A 16670-nucleotide genomic window follows, 5' to 3' on the forward strand; every position below is an offset into this window, starting at 1 on the left:
GGTCCGGATGGGATTTGAAACCCAGTCCTGCCGTGTGAAGACCGGCGCGACTGTCGCCTCGGCCTCCGGACCGACCCAGTATATTCTTTTACTAAATAAAAAGCAATTTCTGCCAGGCCCTGCTGGTGACTTATCTACAGTTCTTTGAACAATTTTCATGAAATTAGGGTAATATAATATTTTTCCTTCTATGTAAATTTAAAAAAAATCTTTATTCTATGCTTGTTAGACATTAAATGTAATATTCATTTAATCAAAATTTTACTGATGCTGCTTCTCCGCTAAGTAAAAAAAAATTTCAATATCAAATCACACACCAGACAGCAGGGAGCAAAATCTCATAAATCCTGCTCATAAAGGAATCGCCCGGACCCATCCCACGGTCAACGTTGTTCAGCCGGCTTATGGACGATGTTGGCTGTCACCTTACAGACAGGGCACTACAGCAATGCCGCATGAAGCTTAGCCTGCTTCCGCGTGCCGGTAACATCATGCAAACTCGAACATGCATTTCGAACCTAATCCGACCACCGCTCACCTAATGAAAGTGTCTCCCTCCAGGCACCCCCCCGGGTACGCCGCTTTAATTCCATCCCCCCACCGAATCTCACGTGTGTGCAGTTGTCGTATTCTTATTTTTTGACTTCGGTCTCGGTTTCAAATCCCAATCGACCACCTCTCCCCGCCACTTTTGCACGTGTATGTGCACGGGTGTCTGCCACGGGTTGCAAAATAGGAAGACAAAAAAAAACAGGCGCTATATGTATCGAGCATAAAAACCTGCCACACACGGTCTCGCTCGGTGCGCGTCGGATAAAACACATTTTTGGCTTTGATTCGAGAAATTTGCTCACCTAATGATTTATGGGCATCGAGCGCGAGCATTCATTACACTTCCTGCTCTATTTTTCAATTTCGCTGGTCCTTTTTCTTTCTTTTTTGTTGCTTCAACCTTATACGCGAGCGAACCGGACGCGAACGCGCACCGGACGGACGGATGGCCCGCGATGATGGTCGCGACCGTCAATACTTCAAGGCCGGATGTTCGGCGCGTAACACGTAACAAAAGGGAGAAAAATAGACTCCCATTTTTCATAATTAAATTCAAATATTTGTAGTTAGCGCAGCGCTGACGATGTTTACCGACCGAGGGAGGAAGAAAAAACCACCCGGCAGTGGATATAATTTGCAGGCACACGGAACGGTGCAAAGAAATCTTGAGAATCCGGTTCCGGTTTTGGTTTTGTTCTACTGCTTTTGTTGGTGGGTTAAGCTAACTAGGCGAAAGAGTTATTATTAGGATGTAAAACTTTCTTTTGCGCAACTTTTTGGTAAACTACATACTTTGTCTGTTGTAGGCTTTGTATTAATGTTTAGAGCTAAGGCTCTGGATTCGATTGAACTGGGAGCGTTCGTATCGATTAACAAAGGTTTTCTTCCTCATATTTTTTCGTGCTGCTCCATGATGAAAAATTCGAAAATTTCGTGCAGATTCAATAATTATACACTTCCGAGCTCGTTCGTGATTTTATGCAGAAATATGTGTCAGTTTAAAATAGTATTGCGCTTTGTGATGTTGCGTTTGGAGTGATGGACAACTCATTTAGTTTAATAAATGCTCCAAAAATTAAAATTGCTGTTTGAAGATCAGATATTTGTTAAACGAGGAATAGAAACTGTTATACGATGAGAAAATCATGTGTATAACAGCTTTGTTTTAATTTCCTTTTCCTACGAATAAGAAATCGCATAGTTTGTCCAACGGTCGAGATATCATTTACGGATTGAAAATTAATATAATTTTCATATTGAAAGACTTTACCGAACCCTTCCCAAAACAATAATTGACATAACATTCGTAGAATCTACTAAGACGGTATACACTGCTCAGTCGTATATGACTAATCGTTCAAAATTTGTATTGCATAGATAAAATAGATGCTCATTTCGCAGACAATCTAGATTGAATAAATTTTGACTCAGAAATGAACTCAAATGAACAAACCCATAATAGAGTTCATTTTACAGAATTAGTATAAAACTAACATGAAAACTGCCAGATTTATTGCATTACAAATTCATAAAATCATCAAACAACCAAAACGCCAATACCATAAAACTGTTCCTAATCTTAGTTGCACCCAATGCGCTGCGGACACAATTTTTATCATTATCAAAACTTTAATTGTACGCACGCGAACACGAGCGCTCTCTGGCCACTAGGCGCGACACCATTATGCACGCCGGCTAGAGAAAAAATCTAATTAAAACTGCGAATTTCAAACGAGTCTGGACAAATATCGCTCTACCCTACAGTGTCCACCCCACTTCCCCCTCTTCTGAAAGCCGGTTCGTCGCTTTAATTCCTCCTCAAAACACACGATGATTGCGTTTCGGCTCCGGCCGGTCATCAGCAGCTGCAACTCATGCTCTCCGCCTCATTCGGCGTGCGTACGCATCACCCACCCCTATCATCGTCATCGACTGGCCACGACAGTAGCAACATTGGCACCGGAAGCGTACCGGCGAAGTAAATCATTTAATGTACATTCCCGTCGGCCGTCCGTATGCTAGCGCCGTTTGCTTCGCAATGAGTCGTCCGGTTGCTGCGTTACTTCATGTGCTGTCGATCGTCTCCAACCACGTACACACGCACACACACACACAAACCGCCTCATCAAACCTCGTAGTGTCTACTTCTATTTTCCCAAATTTTCTCTCCATCATAGGTGGAAAAAACCCCCTCCCCCGAATGTTATCCCATTTGCTCCCGAAATTTCGACCGATCGTGTATGTGTGTGTGTGTGTGTGCGTATGTGTGTCCCGGGGTTTTTAGGTGCACAATTTATGTGTGTTGCCAATGTTGCGTCCATTCTGACGCACTTTCCCCGCACAAAATTTGACAGCAAAAAAATCATCAACTAGATAGAGCAAGAGAGAGAGAGAGAGTGGGAGAATGAGAGAGAAAGAGGTGGATGAAAATTCTTGCACCCGAACCGGCAACGGACAAACGCAGCTCACAGGCAGATCCTTTCTATCGTTACCATAGATTCATCAACACGTTTCAAACTTTCCCAGCCCTTTCTCCCCCCCCCCCTTTCGCTCGTGTCCCTTTTCCACCCTTTCATACTCTACCAACCCTCTTCTCCCGTAGCTCCATGCAAGTGAAGCAATCAGCAGACGAGGGAGACCCAACGGTTTGTCGGCTTCGGCTACGCTCGCTATGTGTCCGTGCGCCCCCGAGCCCCAAACCGGCACGTGGAAGTGGACAACCGGAACATGGAAACCCGTGAACTAAAACCCCGTGATGCTGATGTGCGATACTTTTCCCGGGGAGGGAAAACCTGAAAACGGGAACGGAACATCCTTTTGGCCACCTTCCAGTTCCGGGCGATGCTTTGGCCGGTTTAATTTTCACCAGCCATCCACGGCACGGTGGATCCAGCTGAGAAAAGGGCAAAACGGAATAAGGAAAAAAGTAAAGCTGGAAAAATCGGTCCGAGAGCGAGAGAGAGACAGAGCGAGAAAACGGTCGGGCGAACAGCGGGAAAAAAATTCAATTAAAAAATAACTTTGATATAAAAATTTTCCACCCTTGAGCTAATTTTTTCCAGTATTTTAAATAATTTTTCCACCCTCTTATACACCCCCTTCCCCCACACAACCCGCATTCCCACCCACTAGATTGCTGAAGGGTGGTAAAGGCGCTGATTTTAACAGCGAGACACACAAGACTGTGTGAAGCTGTTCGCTACGTTTTTTTTCAACCTTCATTTGCACGGATTCTGCCACATTTTCCCACTTTTTCCCTTCATCCGGACAGAAACTTATCTTCGCGGCACCCTTCTTTCACTCAGCGGTTTTTTTTGTGTTGTTCTGTTGGCTGTTCCCTCCCTTCTTGCTGCAGTTTATTTTCGTAAACGAGTGCTTGAAAGCGATCATTTTACAAGCATAACCGCGATCCACTTGCATTTATTCGGGTTGGTCGGTTGGCGTGCACTATCCCTCTCTCTCTCTCTCACACTCTCCTTCCAACTTGCCTTTTCTTCGAAGTGGCCGTTAACGGGAAATGGGGCTGATTTTAACGCGAACACTTGCTGGGGAAGTGCGAAGTAGGCTGTGAAGGTCGACTGCTGCATGAATAATTACAAATTGACGCAAAGTTGTTGAAACTTAAGCTGATTTCTAGTTGGTAATCGGAAAATGGAAAGCATTTATTGTTATTTTGGCAGCCAAACGGAATGGAAATGGAGTTAGACGTTTTCTAATTTATTTGTTGGCGTTGCGCCAACGGTGGTTGTTCTACACGTTGAGAAATTAATTTAAAATTTCCGTTTAGAGTTCTGCCAAAATCACAGCTTTGAAATCAAGTGTAATAACAAAACTGTAACTTCTTTCTTACCTTCCCTTTCAACGCACTTTTTACCGATCCAATTTCGGCCCCGGATAATTAACTGTGCCCTTCATTCTTCGCCTTGGATTGCACTTGATGACGAACTTACATCGGCGTGTTGTTGACGCTTGACGACGACGAATGGGACGAAATAAAAAACAATCGCTCTATCTCTCTCCCTCTCACACACTCGCTCTATATGCAAATATGCACGATGCATTATGCGGACACCAGCAATGTGGACAGCACACGAAGGATATGGACACGTACGGTGGTTGGCCAACACCCCGAAACCCAATGCCCATGAAGCAAGGATACGAGGTAGTGTTGGTAGCGAGGTGTTGACGCGATGGCGAAAACAATTGTCATCGGGTTACCCTTATCCATTCTGCTTTCTTTTTTTCGTTGGGCTTCGGTTGTGTACGCTCGAATTTTCTTTATCTGTTTGTTTGCTTTGTTTTGAACAGATGCTTTTCCCAAGAAACGGCCAACCGTCTCTTTCTGATGCGATTCGCTGTTTTCATGTTATCTTTGTCCCTTTTTGTGTTTTTTATTTGTAAACCGGTTTTTCGTTAGAAATGCTCAATGACAGTGTTTTTTTCTCTCGGTTTTTTTGTGTTTTTTCTGATTTTTGAGGTTATGTTTGTCCGCTTTAGTAATTCTATTTCGTAAACAGGTTGATTTTATTGGTTTTCTAAATTGTTTTGAAACAGTTTCGTTAGAAAAATCCTATACTATATAAATTTGCGGATTTTTACCGACTATTCTTATTTTCTTATTAGTTTACTTGCTCATTTATTTTCATGTTTTCTTTTTTTCAATTTATATTGTTACACATTTTTTTAATTCATTATCATTAAACTTTAATCGAATCTAACCTCACTTTCCATCTTAATGTCCCGTCCCGTCCAGGCGAAAATGAATCCAGTCGATCATCACCACCATCACCACCATCACCATCACAACAACCTGCAGAAAGGGCACATGATCGACGATGGCCGGCTGCTCGATCATCACACTATGCAAACGGGTGCTGCCCAGATGAGCCAACTGTACGGAGCGCGCGGTTCGTCGAGCAGCAACTCACCGGGCGGTGGACTGGCTGGGCATGGTGGCGGTGCCACGAACCCGGCCGCCGCCCTGCTCGTCGTACCTCAGCCCATCAATGCCACCAAGATCGGTGCCAGCGGACTGCCGAACGGGACGGGCCGAAAGTATCAGTGCAAAATGTGTCCTCAGGTAGGTGTTCTTGTTTAAGTTTTAAATAAATGCCCTCTACTGCCTGTTGCGCTACCTCGAATGACTTTAAAGTATAATAATGCTAAACATCCGGTTGGTATGGGCTCATCCGTTGCTTTTGCCGAAATGTTAATAATTAATACCTCTCTGCCATGCCGTTGTGCTAATTAAGCACGGCTCTGCACGGATTTAGACACGCGCGTTTTTCCGTTTAAATAGGATAAGCAAAAGAAATGGAAACATATTAGTCTCTTCCGGTGCACGGAAGCATCGGATGGGTCTGGGTGGCACCCTACTTAAACTAAATTTAAATAATTTACGTACTAAAATCGCACACGACTGATGTATGGCATTTGAAAGCAATTCACTATGGGCCGGTCTATGGCGAATCGTGGTCAAAAATAGGTTTAGTGTTTTCTTTTGAAAAGCATTGCTTCGTGTTTTTTTTTTATTCATAAGGCACGGCCTGGCCGTATTGCTACGTTGCTTCGTGTTACTTATAGCATTTTTTGGTAAAGGACTGTTTCAACATTCGATGGATATTTCTTTTCCATGAATATGAGTTGCATTCCTGTTAATTTTTTTTTTTCAATTCTGTCAAACCGAAATTTTTTTTTACACTTTCAGGGGCTTATCAAGCCAGCTAAAAGAAAAAAAGAGAAATTAATTTTCCAATGATTATAGGGGTCTTGGGGCTTTACTCTGAGGCCTTTGGCATCAGGTATGGCATGAGAGCTGAACGTGATTATTTTATTAACTTTTAAATCGAAATTAGCTTTCAACACCAGTGTGAAATAATTATAAAAGAGAAGACCTTCCATACCACAGGACTGCCTTTCCAGCTACTGTTAAAAATCGAATCCAGAATCCTAGCAATGGTTGGCCTAGCGATCATTTTCATTCCAAAATATATCTTTAAAGTTGTCCGTAATTGTTTTATTGCAATTTTTCGAGGAAATCCTCGTTTTGTGACTGTGAATTGTGACTTATTTAAGCTAATCGTACATTAAACTCTTTGAACCCTTCTCTTAAAAGTTCTAAATATTTTTTTTATAAAGAACGGCTTGGCCGTATTGCTATTCTAAATATTTAAGACTGCAGATTGAGAGGTCGTTTTTATGTTTGACCGCTTCCACACCATAGTGCAGTGCATTGGAAAAAAAGAAAATTGAAATTTTGTTGAAATACAAGCACGCAAAAAGCTATTTCAATTAACAATCCCGTTGCAAACGCCTATTAAAGCATTCATAACACCCGCTTAGCTGTATTTTTAGACCAGCAGGTCCAGCTCCAGTTGCGTTCCTTTCTTTCTCGAATCGGCTTAAAATGAAGGATATTCCCGTGTTTTGCACTTGACGCACGGCCTTGGTTTGTCCGCGCCTTGGACCTGCGATACAGTGAACCGTGCTTCGGGTAAAAAGAAACTCATTATCAACTAATTACAAACACTCAATCAAGCTAATGAAAGGAAACGAAATATGGAGTCCCAACCATCTTCAACATCTTACTCCCAAAAGCCTCGGTGCGTTTATCGCAGCGACCGTCCGTCTCATTTTTTCCCCCCTGAACCTGGAGAAGGTCGATTCCTACTGCCCCGCTTTTCATTAACACTTGGCTCCGCCATTCCCTCCCCTCATCCCGTTGGGGTACGGGACAGACTTTCAATTTCACCACCCCATACTGGGCACATTTTCCATGTTCGGTCTTTTTTTCTCTCTCTCTCTCCACGCTTCAAGAAGTCCTGGAAGATTTTCGGTTGATTGTACCTTCATTTTGCTATTCCATGATCCCCCTCCCCCCCCCCCCTCTCACGCCACGCGGAATTGTTTTCCACGATCTTTTCTTGACCAGTTTCTTACATTCTTTGTTTGGTTGAGTTTTTCGTTCTCGTTGGTTTTTTTGTTGTTGTTATTCGTGCCTAGGGGTTGCTAAAACCCTTCCCTCGGTTGGTGATGGAAGACTTTTCACAAAGAACAAAGCTTCCCAGCCACGAGCCGTGCCGTGAAAAATTGAGCGCAACGAAAACCGGACGTTGGGTTGGAATTTTTTAACTTCTTGGCCAGCCGGTGAACGAAAAATCATCTTTCGAAAGTTCGCCAATCGAACAAAACCACCACTGTTTTGCCTTTTCTTAAGCTAAGCTTCATAGTTAGCAGAATTTTTGGAGGTTTGGGTTAAATAATTGGTTATTGAAAAATCTTAAAGGCTTTGAAGGGATGTGAAGGGATTTCGTAGCCTTTTAACTGCCTTTTTAAATATTTTAATTATTTTTTAATATGTAAAAACTATTCCTTTGGAGCTTTGTCCATTTAGCCCGCGTGTAGCGCATATGCAAAACTCGTTCAATTATTTTCAAACCAAAATTATTCATCAAAACTCTAGTGTTCCTTCCCCCTTTGAGTCACTTACGCCTTGGACGAGGAACAGAAAAAGTTTCCCATTCATTCGAAAGCACCTCCATGACCTGGCAACCTGGCGCAAATGGGCAGCGGCAAAGTGTGATAACTTCCCTAACGACACCCGGAAGTTCGTGTCCGGTGGAAAGTGACGAAAACACACACACACGGAGACAGAAAGAATGAACAAAAACCGGGTAGTTTCAGCACCAAATCAATTGTTTTGTTCTCGAAAAGCAACACAAGCAAAGCTGACAAAAGTTTCCCATTCATTAAATGACAGCTGTCATTTTTTTGTGGGTTGCTTTGTTACAGCGCCACGCTTTTATTTAAAGAGCGGTGGAAAGAAAAACTCTAAACCGATCTCAGCAGCTCAGCAGTTGCTTTACGTTAATTGGGAAAGACTTTAAATAAACATGCAAAAGTTTGACCGAAACTCGTCCGGCTTGGGAAGGCCGGCTGGCTAAAAAAAAACCCGCCCAAAATCGTACTAACAACCTTGAATATGGGCGAAACTGTATAATTCATTCGATTCATTTTCACCGCCCGAAACTGCATTTCCAGCTTTTCCCGACTGCCCACTTGAAGCCGCCAATGTTATGTAAAGGTTCGCTTAACCGTGTGCGCACACGGTACACATGCGGACGCCACCCCATATGCAGCCCAAAACAATTGTCAGAAATTCATTTGCAGTCAGCGAAAAGCTGGGAAATTCGGCCACGTGTGTGTGTGTGCGCGCGCGGAAAGGGTCTAAATTGGAGTGGGCGCAAAAACCACAAAACCCCGTGGAAAACCCGTGTACATTTTTCCACATTTTCCATGGTCACTCTATATGGTGCTTTCGAACCCCCGCTCGGTCCTTTCTTCCTTCCCTTTCGTCGCCCCACCTCACACTCTACGGAGATGCAATCTCTTGCTCTCTGATGATATTCTATCCCGTTCTCACCCTTTGAGCGTCCGGGCTTAGACAGAATCGCTGGAAAAAAGTGCTGTACCCTGTATCGAACTCTTTTCCTTTGTGTTTTTTTTGTTGTGTTCCTTCCTCCGGGGAAAGGTATTCCGTTTTTCCACGAGTTTCCACCGCACGCGCGCCGCCTGCAACTAGAACGAAGCGGAAAACTTCCCTACCCGAAATTGATCGGTTGGTCCGAGGATCGGATAGGTGGAGGTGTACGAGAGGATGAGATGGTGGGTGGATGAGTGCACAAATTTGGAAACTTCCACCAATTTTTCTGTTTCGTGTTGTGCGTCGTTTCCTTTTTCCTTTTTTGCTAGAGGCCATCGCCTAAGCTAACGGGTTGCCCAACCCGGGAAAAGCTGGGTACCGCATTCGCCGATGGCTCTATCATTTAATCAACTCACCTCCGTCCTCCGCGCGCGGCTCCACCTCCGCCCATGTTAGCTGACCACAGCCGTATGGAAATTCGTCTGATGGCCGTTGATGCTCGCCCCGGAAGGTTTGCTGATGATGTGCCGGCCGTACATAGACCAACCAACCGGCCACCGTCCATGCGTGCGTATGGTTGTGTGCGTCGCTTCAGATCTTATTGCATGCGTTTCGGATTCCGGTGTTCGCTTTATCGCTCGGACCAACGTTGCCCGGTTGCCCGAACTCGGGACAAACTCGTGTGCAAGTGCTTTTGTTTTCTTGCTTTCATTTTCACCGCTCATGGCATCGGTGCATAATTTCCACGGCGCTGGTTCATGTCTTTTCGATATTTTTTTTTTTCATCTCCGTTTCCCTTTGTGTTTAAGGCAAAGGCTTCGATTATTGGAAAGCTTCAAGGCATCAGAGGAGGAATCAGTGTATTGCGAGATTTTCTTTGTGCGTCGAACGCATGATTGCATCTGCCTCGTGCGTGTGGGTTGATGCGAATTGCATACCCGGGCTTTTCCGTTGGCTTCTAATTTTTACCTTCCCGACTTGTGTTTTGTAGCAAGATCAGTGCGGGGCTGTTGTACGTTGTAGGTGAATCGAATTCTAAGGACTAATCTGAATCTGAAGCGGATGCACTAAGGATAGCGTAAACTTGAAATTTGCTTCTAGTGTGGTTGCTGTTAGACTTATTTTCTTGGAGGCAAAATTGTACTTTTAAGTGCTTGTATGATTGCATAGAGTGCGTTAGGCTGATTCTAATAATAATTGGTATAACTATGTATTAATTATTCAAAAATTAGCTAAAAAAGTCACTTTGCTAAGTGTTTGCATACTTTCTGTTTGCAGTTTGCTAAGTGTTTGCATACAACGATTGTTTTGAAAAGTTAATTATTATAATCCCCCAATTATTGCTTAAAAAACTCTAAAATGCTTTCAGCGAGAGTTCTCCTCTCATGCTCTTGGTAATCGTTTTGGGGTGACTTAATCTAATCGCCGATGTTTAATCAATTGATTTTTTCTATAAAACAGTCGGTTTGACAAACATCAGCCTAATATTTGTATTTTCTATCTAAAATGAAACTCGTGAAAGCGATCCGTCATACAAATTGCATACTTTCAGGCGCTTTCCCATCAAAAACAAAACCATATGTTACTTCTCTCGTATAGTAAATGCTAGTAAAATGGGAATCAACTGTACTTCAAGCTAAAGTGTTATTCAATTATTTTATTTTAATCAAATGATTGGGTCAAAATAATTTCTTGAATCGTTTAAACGTAATTTTTAAATAATCCCATTAATGCCACCGCACTTCCTTATAGCGTTTAAAAGTTTCAAAACTACCACCCAAATAGGCACACGCATACATTGACAAATCTGCATTTAACCAAATCCTCGCCAATCCATCCTTCTCGATCGTCCCACCAGCAAGCACCACCAAAACGCAATTCGGAACCCGAATTCGTAGCTAGGCTGGTGTTTTGTCTAGCTCGGCGAAACTAGTGTAGTAAATGGGGAAATAAGCGACCTATCGGTTTTCCCTGCCAAAAAAAATGCACACAAACACTTATGCACGCGCGCAACCCCCTTACAATCAATAGTGCGTGTGTTCATGTGCACGCGCGAAACGCAACGCATCCATCGGAACGCATCGTGCGTCGTTCATGCGTCATGCAGCAGTGGCCATGTAGAAGCGGGTTTGGCAGCATCCTTTCCGCCCCTTCACCATCCTAACGCCACGCACCGGCCGTAGACGGAAGTCTTGGTAACGGGGCAAAAGAAAACACCACGAACAAGGCGAACGCGTTGCGCTCCTCATTATCTGTGTTGGTGCAGGTTCGGCCCCGGTTCGGGGTGTTCGGTTTCCTTTGCTTGGAAAATAAAAATTTGCTTTTTCCAACCCCCCACCTCTACCCCATCTCGGCTACCTCGAGCTGCACCCCGGTCTAGTTTGTGTGCGTGAGTGACGCGATTTTTTCTTCTTTCGACCGAGTGAGCAAGGCTTAGAGCGTTCGAGATGCTCCTTGTCTCGCGCTCGCTTGCGTCCAACGTCGTGCCGAGCGCGGAATGCAAAAGGAAGATAGGACGAAACAAAACGGGAAAAACAGTCCGGAAAAACCTTGCACCCCACACGCACACGGCGAAAAAATCGGCAAAAATCGGTATCCCTTTTCCGCTTTTTCTTTTTTTGTAAGTAAAGCGTGGAAGCAAAGGCGGTCAGCAGCAGCAGCAGCAGCAGCAGCCTATGTATACGCTAATGTTCTTTTTATTCTATTGTGTCCACAAACGGCCATGGCACCATGTGAAACATCACGGATCCCTTCGCTTGATTCGCTGTCCCGTTTTGCCTAGGGTGAAAAAAAAAACGGGACAGCAAACGAACCGGCACCCGTATGCCGAACGCGATAAGGAAAAGCGAAAAAAGAAACCTTATCCCCGTCCACCCTTGCTGGCGTTAGCGGACAGCTGGGGGGAACTCACGGAAGATGGGGTGGGATAATTCAAATTTGACTGCGTAACACACTCACAGCGAACACAGAAGCTGGACACACGACAACCAGGCAGGAAAAGGAGAGCAAAAGTGAGAAAGAGACCGCACGAGCGAATGGGAAAAAATTCACGCAAAAGTTGGGGAAAAAATGCGCATCCATCTCGCTCCGGCACACACTCGCTGCCGATCGTTGCTTGCACTGGCCCGAAGAAAAAGGCACCGGAATATTTTTTTTTTCGCGCAACGATTCGCATCCTTTTTTTCGTGCTTTCTTGCATTTTAGAGACCGTGCCGCGTACGCTGGTATTGGTGGTCCCATCGTTCGGGTCGGCCCCTGTCCGAACCGGCACCCGCACCCTGCACGGCGACGATGGAGGCGCCCGGTCGCTGGTGCTCCTTACGCGCGTTGGTGCTGGTGCACCCATACACCGCCAGCACGGCCAGACACACAGACAGCCCGTGGACGGGGACGGGCGAACATGCAACACATGCAAAAATCTCGGATTTTTTCTCCCCCATTTCGTGTCTCGCATTCGCGCGTGGTGGGATGGGGCTTGGGCCATCGTCGTTTGTACAGGATTTTTATTTTGCCGAACGCGCCGTCGTTGCCGCCGCCGAGATATAGCATCCTCGGCTTTTTTTCCTTGTCCTTGCGCTCCTTTTTTAATTCTCCGCTCTACTCATTTTCGTGCTGCTGGTTCGTCTTGCCCCTTTTTTTTCTATTAATCTGCACTCATTTACGGTTCGGTGCAAAATCGACGGTGCCGCGCCGCTGGTGAACAGTATTGGAATCGTGATTCGTTTGTTAATTGGCTGGGTTCTGAATGGTTTTTTGTTTGGTTTCTTTATTATAATGAAACTTTCCGTTTTGTTTTTCACTTCATTTTATTATTTATCACTTTTTCATTGTTTTCTTTTATGACTTATTGCTCTTTTATAAACTTTTTTTTTATTTTTCTGCTTTGAAAAATCGTTTCGTAGAAATAGCTTTGTTTTTGTTATTTCAAACTCGTTTTTTTAATGTAGTCCTTTTATTGTTTTTCTTCTGCCTTTTCTACTCTCCTTTTATCAATATTCTACAATTTATTTTTCTGATTTTTTTCTGATAATTTTCTTTTATTGAAAAATTAGTTAATTATTCTTTTTTTCATGAAATATATTTTGTTTAATTTATGTTATTCAGTTTTCTGGTTTGTATTTCAACATTTTATCGCTTTCTTTTCAATCCTTGGTAAAACTTTTATATTTTCTTAAATCATCAATAGCTATACGTTTGTTTTCTTCTAATTTTTAAATAATTACCATTTTATACATCATGTGCTTGACATTATCGCCGCTCACTACCGACCGACTGTCACACCGCTAGGACATTTGGCTGCGATGGTTGCTCCCACCGCTTCGAGTACCCAGTTTCTTCGTTCCTTTTTTGTGTTCCTTCCATCACCCCCCCCCTCCCTCCTCCAAAACAACCCTTGCAAAAGACCCCCCTCAACCGCTCGACACCCCTCGGCGTGGATGCGTTTTTATCCACCCAGCGAACGATCGTGTCATCGTCTCTTCGGGTGGGTGGTCAGCCCAGCGCTCCCCCTGCCCTCCCCCCCCCCCCGCACAGCTTTCGGAGGGGTTGAAAAATTTGCACACGATTTTTTCTCGCCCGTGCACCTCGCAACCACCTTCACCACCCCGTTCCCATCCATACACGCCACACGCACAACCACTTCTCGCTCCAGCATGCGCCGCTGCTGCTTGTCGTTGGCCATCGAATGCGCCCAATCGTATCTTCATCAGGTCCGTTACCTTTCGTTACCCACCTGGCCAACCCGCCACTTTTAACAGGCGGAGAGCATCTCCTCCCCCTCCTGGTTTCCTCGTCACCCCGGAAAATGATACTGCTCGGCGCAAAGCCACAGCAGCATCAACCAGTCGTCGGTTCGGGCCAGTTTCGGCCTCGGCCTTCTCGGCTGCGCTTTCTGGGCAGGGTATGGTGAAGGGCTGGCGGTACGCGCCGAACCGCGGTTCAAATGAGACGAAACCGAAGACAAACTCGCCGGGAAGGGAGGGCCGGGGGGGAGGGCAGAGCACGCGGTGGAGTCCTGGGACATCCAGCCCAACAAACTTCCAGCGCGCGCTCTCAGACACACGCCACACCGTTTTTTCGGGCCACACAAAAAAATCAGTCGAGTTTTTACATTCTAATGAGTAACAGCACATAAAAATTGTGCGCTGCCCGATACTGCGATACGCGTCGGACGCGGCCGTACCATTCGCGGGTGCTCGAACAAAACGGCGAACAAAGCGACCGTACGTACGCTGGCAGCAAATAGCGCGCGCGTCTCGCGATTGTTTTGTGTGATAGGACGGCCGTATTGGCACCGGAATCCGGGATCTGGTAGCCTTGGTCTTGGTAGCTTATCTTTAAGGTGCGTTGGTAGACTTTCAAAAAAAAAAACAAATGGACTCTCTCACACACGCACAGAACAAGTTCACATCAAGTGTCACCAAGTGTCGCTCGGAGCCTCGCGGAGTGAAGGAGCGACTTGGTTGACTTTAACGAAGCGATCTCCGTCCGCTCTGCTGACCGCGACCACGAGTGTAAGACGAATGCAATCGAAACGTGAAAGCCAGGATCGTCCAGGATGGGTGCACCAAGTCGGCCGATCGGATCGAATACCGATTGCGCGCCATTCCGCGCGTATGATTGAGCCACGGTCGCAACAACAAAAAAATGAAACACCGCCGAGTGATTTGTTATACACAAAAAAATAGGAAAAACCAAACAAACCGGCCAGTTATAGAAAGAAATGGAAATGAATGTGGACGCACACACACGAACAAAAAACAACAACACGCGACTCACGGAAGAAACGCGGCCCGGCACTTTTGTGCCAGTGTGCGCGGGGGTGTGAAAAGTCGCGGAGCAAAAAGTCGCGCCACCGTTCGTCCTTCACAAGCACACAAACACCGACACGTCCGACTCCCAAGGGTTGTGACTGTGGCCTGTCTCCGGCGTTCGCACGTGTGTGTGTGTGTATCTGTGGTGCGGTAAACGGAACATTTAAAAAATCGGAGGGCGAACACAACCCGATTGCCCGTAAGAAAAACGACAGTCGCGGGAAACCTGCCCCGATGGAATGGCGTGAATAGGAACACAACAAGGAACAAAAAAGTCCCCGGAAATATATAGAAAACGAAAAAAAACCGGAATGAAGAAAAACCGATTCAAAAATCCAAACAAACATTTGGACACATCGCGAAAGTGAAATGTCATGGTGAGATAGAAACGGGAGTGAAAAAAACGGCGATTCCGCACTTAGATGGAATAGAATTTTGTGGACACAGTACAGCGTCCTGGGTCGGATCGTGGACCCGTGCAAGTTGTCTCATTCAACCGTTCCCTTCGGCCGGATCGGAGGGAATGGTTGAGTTGCTCACCCAGGCTCGGTGGACAGCAGTTCATGTGCTGATCAAGCTAAGGCTCGTCTTGATGAGCTGAGCGTTCTTTAAGTGCCTTTTTCGCGAGTGAGTTGTTGTGGCGTGTTTTGTGATTTTGAGCGGGCTCAAAGGTGATGTGGAATGTTAGCTATGTGGAGCAAGCCTTTAGTTGGCCTGTTTAGCTTTCATCAGAAGAAATTCATCCATAAGGGGTTTCATCGTTAGAAAATGGAATGACAAGTGATATAAATTGTGTTCAACAGTGATCTAAGGCATATCTTTCAAAGTGTTTTAATACAATAAATTGCCAGATTGTGTTAATTGCTTCCATTCAGCTCTCAAGTGTATATTTCGATTTGCTGTTGCTGATTTTTGAAGGATCCCAGAAGGACCTTTTTTGAAGTTTATAATGTGTTAGATTTCTTCCTTGATTTTAAATTACAATTTTCTATAATGTTTATTATACAAATTTAGTGATCTTAAAGTGTTTCATCAGTTTTATTTATTATTTTTATAATTATTTAGTGAAAAAAAAACTACATCCGACGGCGTTCTAATGATTGTGCCATTTCTGCTCGATCTACTACAAACAAGGCTCTAATGGAGGCGCCTGGTCCGTTTCAAAAATTATGATGGCGCTCAGCTAGTGTTGATAGAGAATAGCGTTTCTTCTTTCCTTTTAGTGGCTGTTTTTATAAGAAGTTATGCATATCTAAGACCCTCCATATCCACTCAATAGTTGATACTAAAACCCGTCTCCAGATACTTATGCGTGTGATAGTGAAGTGAACGAGTGTGTTTTTTTTCCGATTGAACCCGTTACTGTCTCAAGCTGGAGGGACGCGTCGTCGAGTATTCTCGCCCTGGTGGTGGGCTCGACTACCACAACTCACCGCTGATCGGTGAAATTGCCGCCGGTGGTGATTACAGCCAGTTTCATCGATCCATCGACCAGCTGCGATCGCTCAACGAGAGAGGCATCCTTGCGTCGGCCTCCAACACACAGCTTACCGTCACCTTTACACCGATCCAGAACAATGGACCAAACAATCCTTCTGTGTTGGGCTACAACCAGCAGCAGCAGCAGCAGCAGCAACAGCAACTTCCGGTGCAGCAAGTGCTGCAGCAGCACCAACAACATCCGCAACTACCACAGCAGCAACACCATCTACAGCAGCAGCAACAACACCATAAACCATTCCTTCCCAATGGAATCGTACCACACAGCAACAATCTTAACCCGATCGGTGGAGTACCCGGTAACATAACGCTCGCAGTGAACGGATTGCTTGTCGGCAGCAACGGAGTTCCGCTCGTTGACGATCGCCTAAACAATAACCATC

The 16670-nt window shown here is 45.0% G+C and overlaps 1 protein-coding gene across 3 annotated transcripts in view; it reads left to right on the forward strand.

The window, feature by feature from the left end:
- LOC118505728 (zinc finger protein rotund) overlaps positions 1-16670 on the forward strand; it is a 47678-nt gene that overhangs the window by 26330 nt on the left and 4678 nt on the right. For 2 of the 3 annotated variants that reach the window (XM_036041915.1, XM_036041913.1), the window contains exons 3-4: positions 4628-4714; positions 5306-5632. In XM_036041915.1, the coding sequence (XP_035897808.1) occupies positions 4628-4714; positions 5306-5632 (414 nt within the window). The remainder of the gene's footprint in view (positions 1-4627; positions 4715-5305; positions 5633-16670) is intronic. The other variant, XM_036041914.1, reaches the window with a different exon arrangement.

Source organism: Anopheles stephensi, chromosome 2, assembly GCF_013141755.1.
Source record: "Anopheles stephensi strain Indian chromosome 2, UCI_ANSTEP_V1.0, whole genome shotgun sequence".
Taxonomy (NCBI): domain Eukaryota; kingdom Metazoa; phylum Arthropoda; class Insecta; order Diptera; family Culicidae; genus Anopheles; species Anopheles stephensi.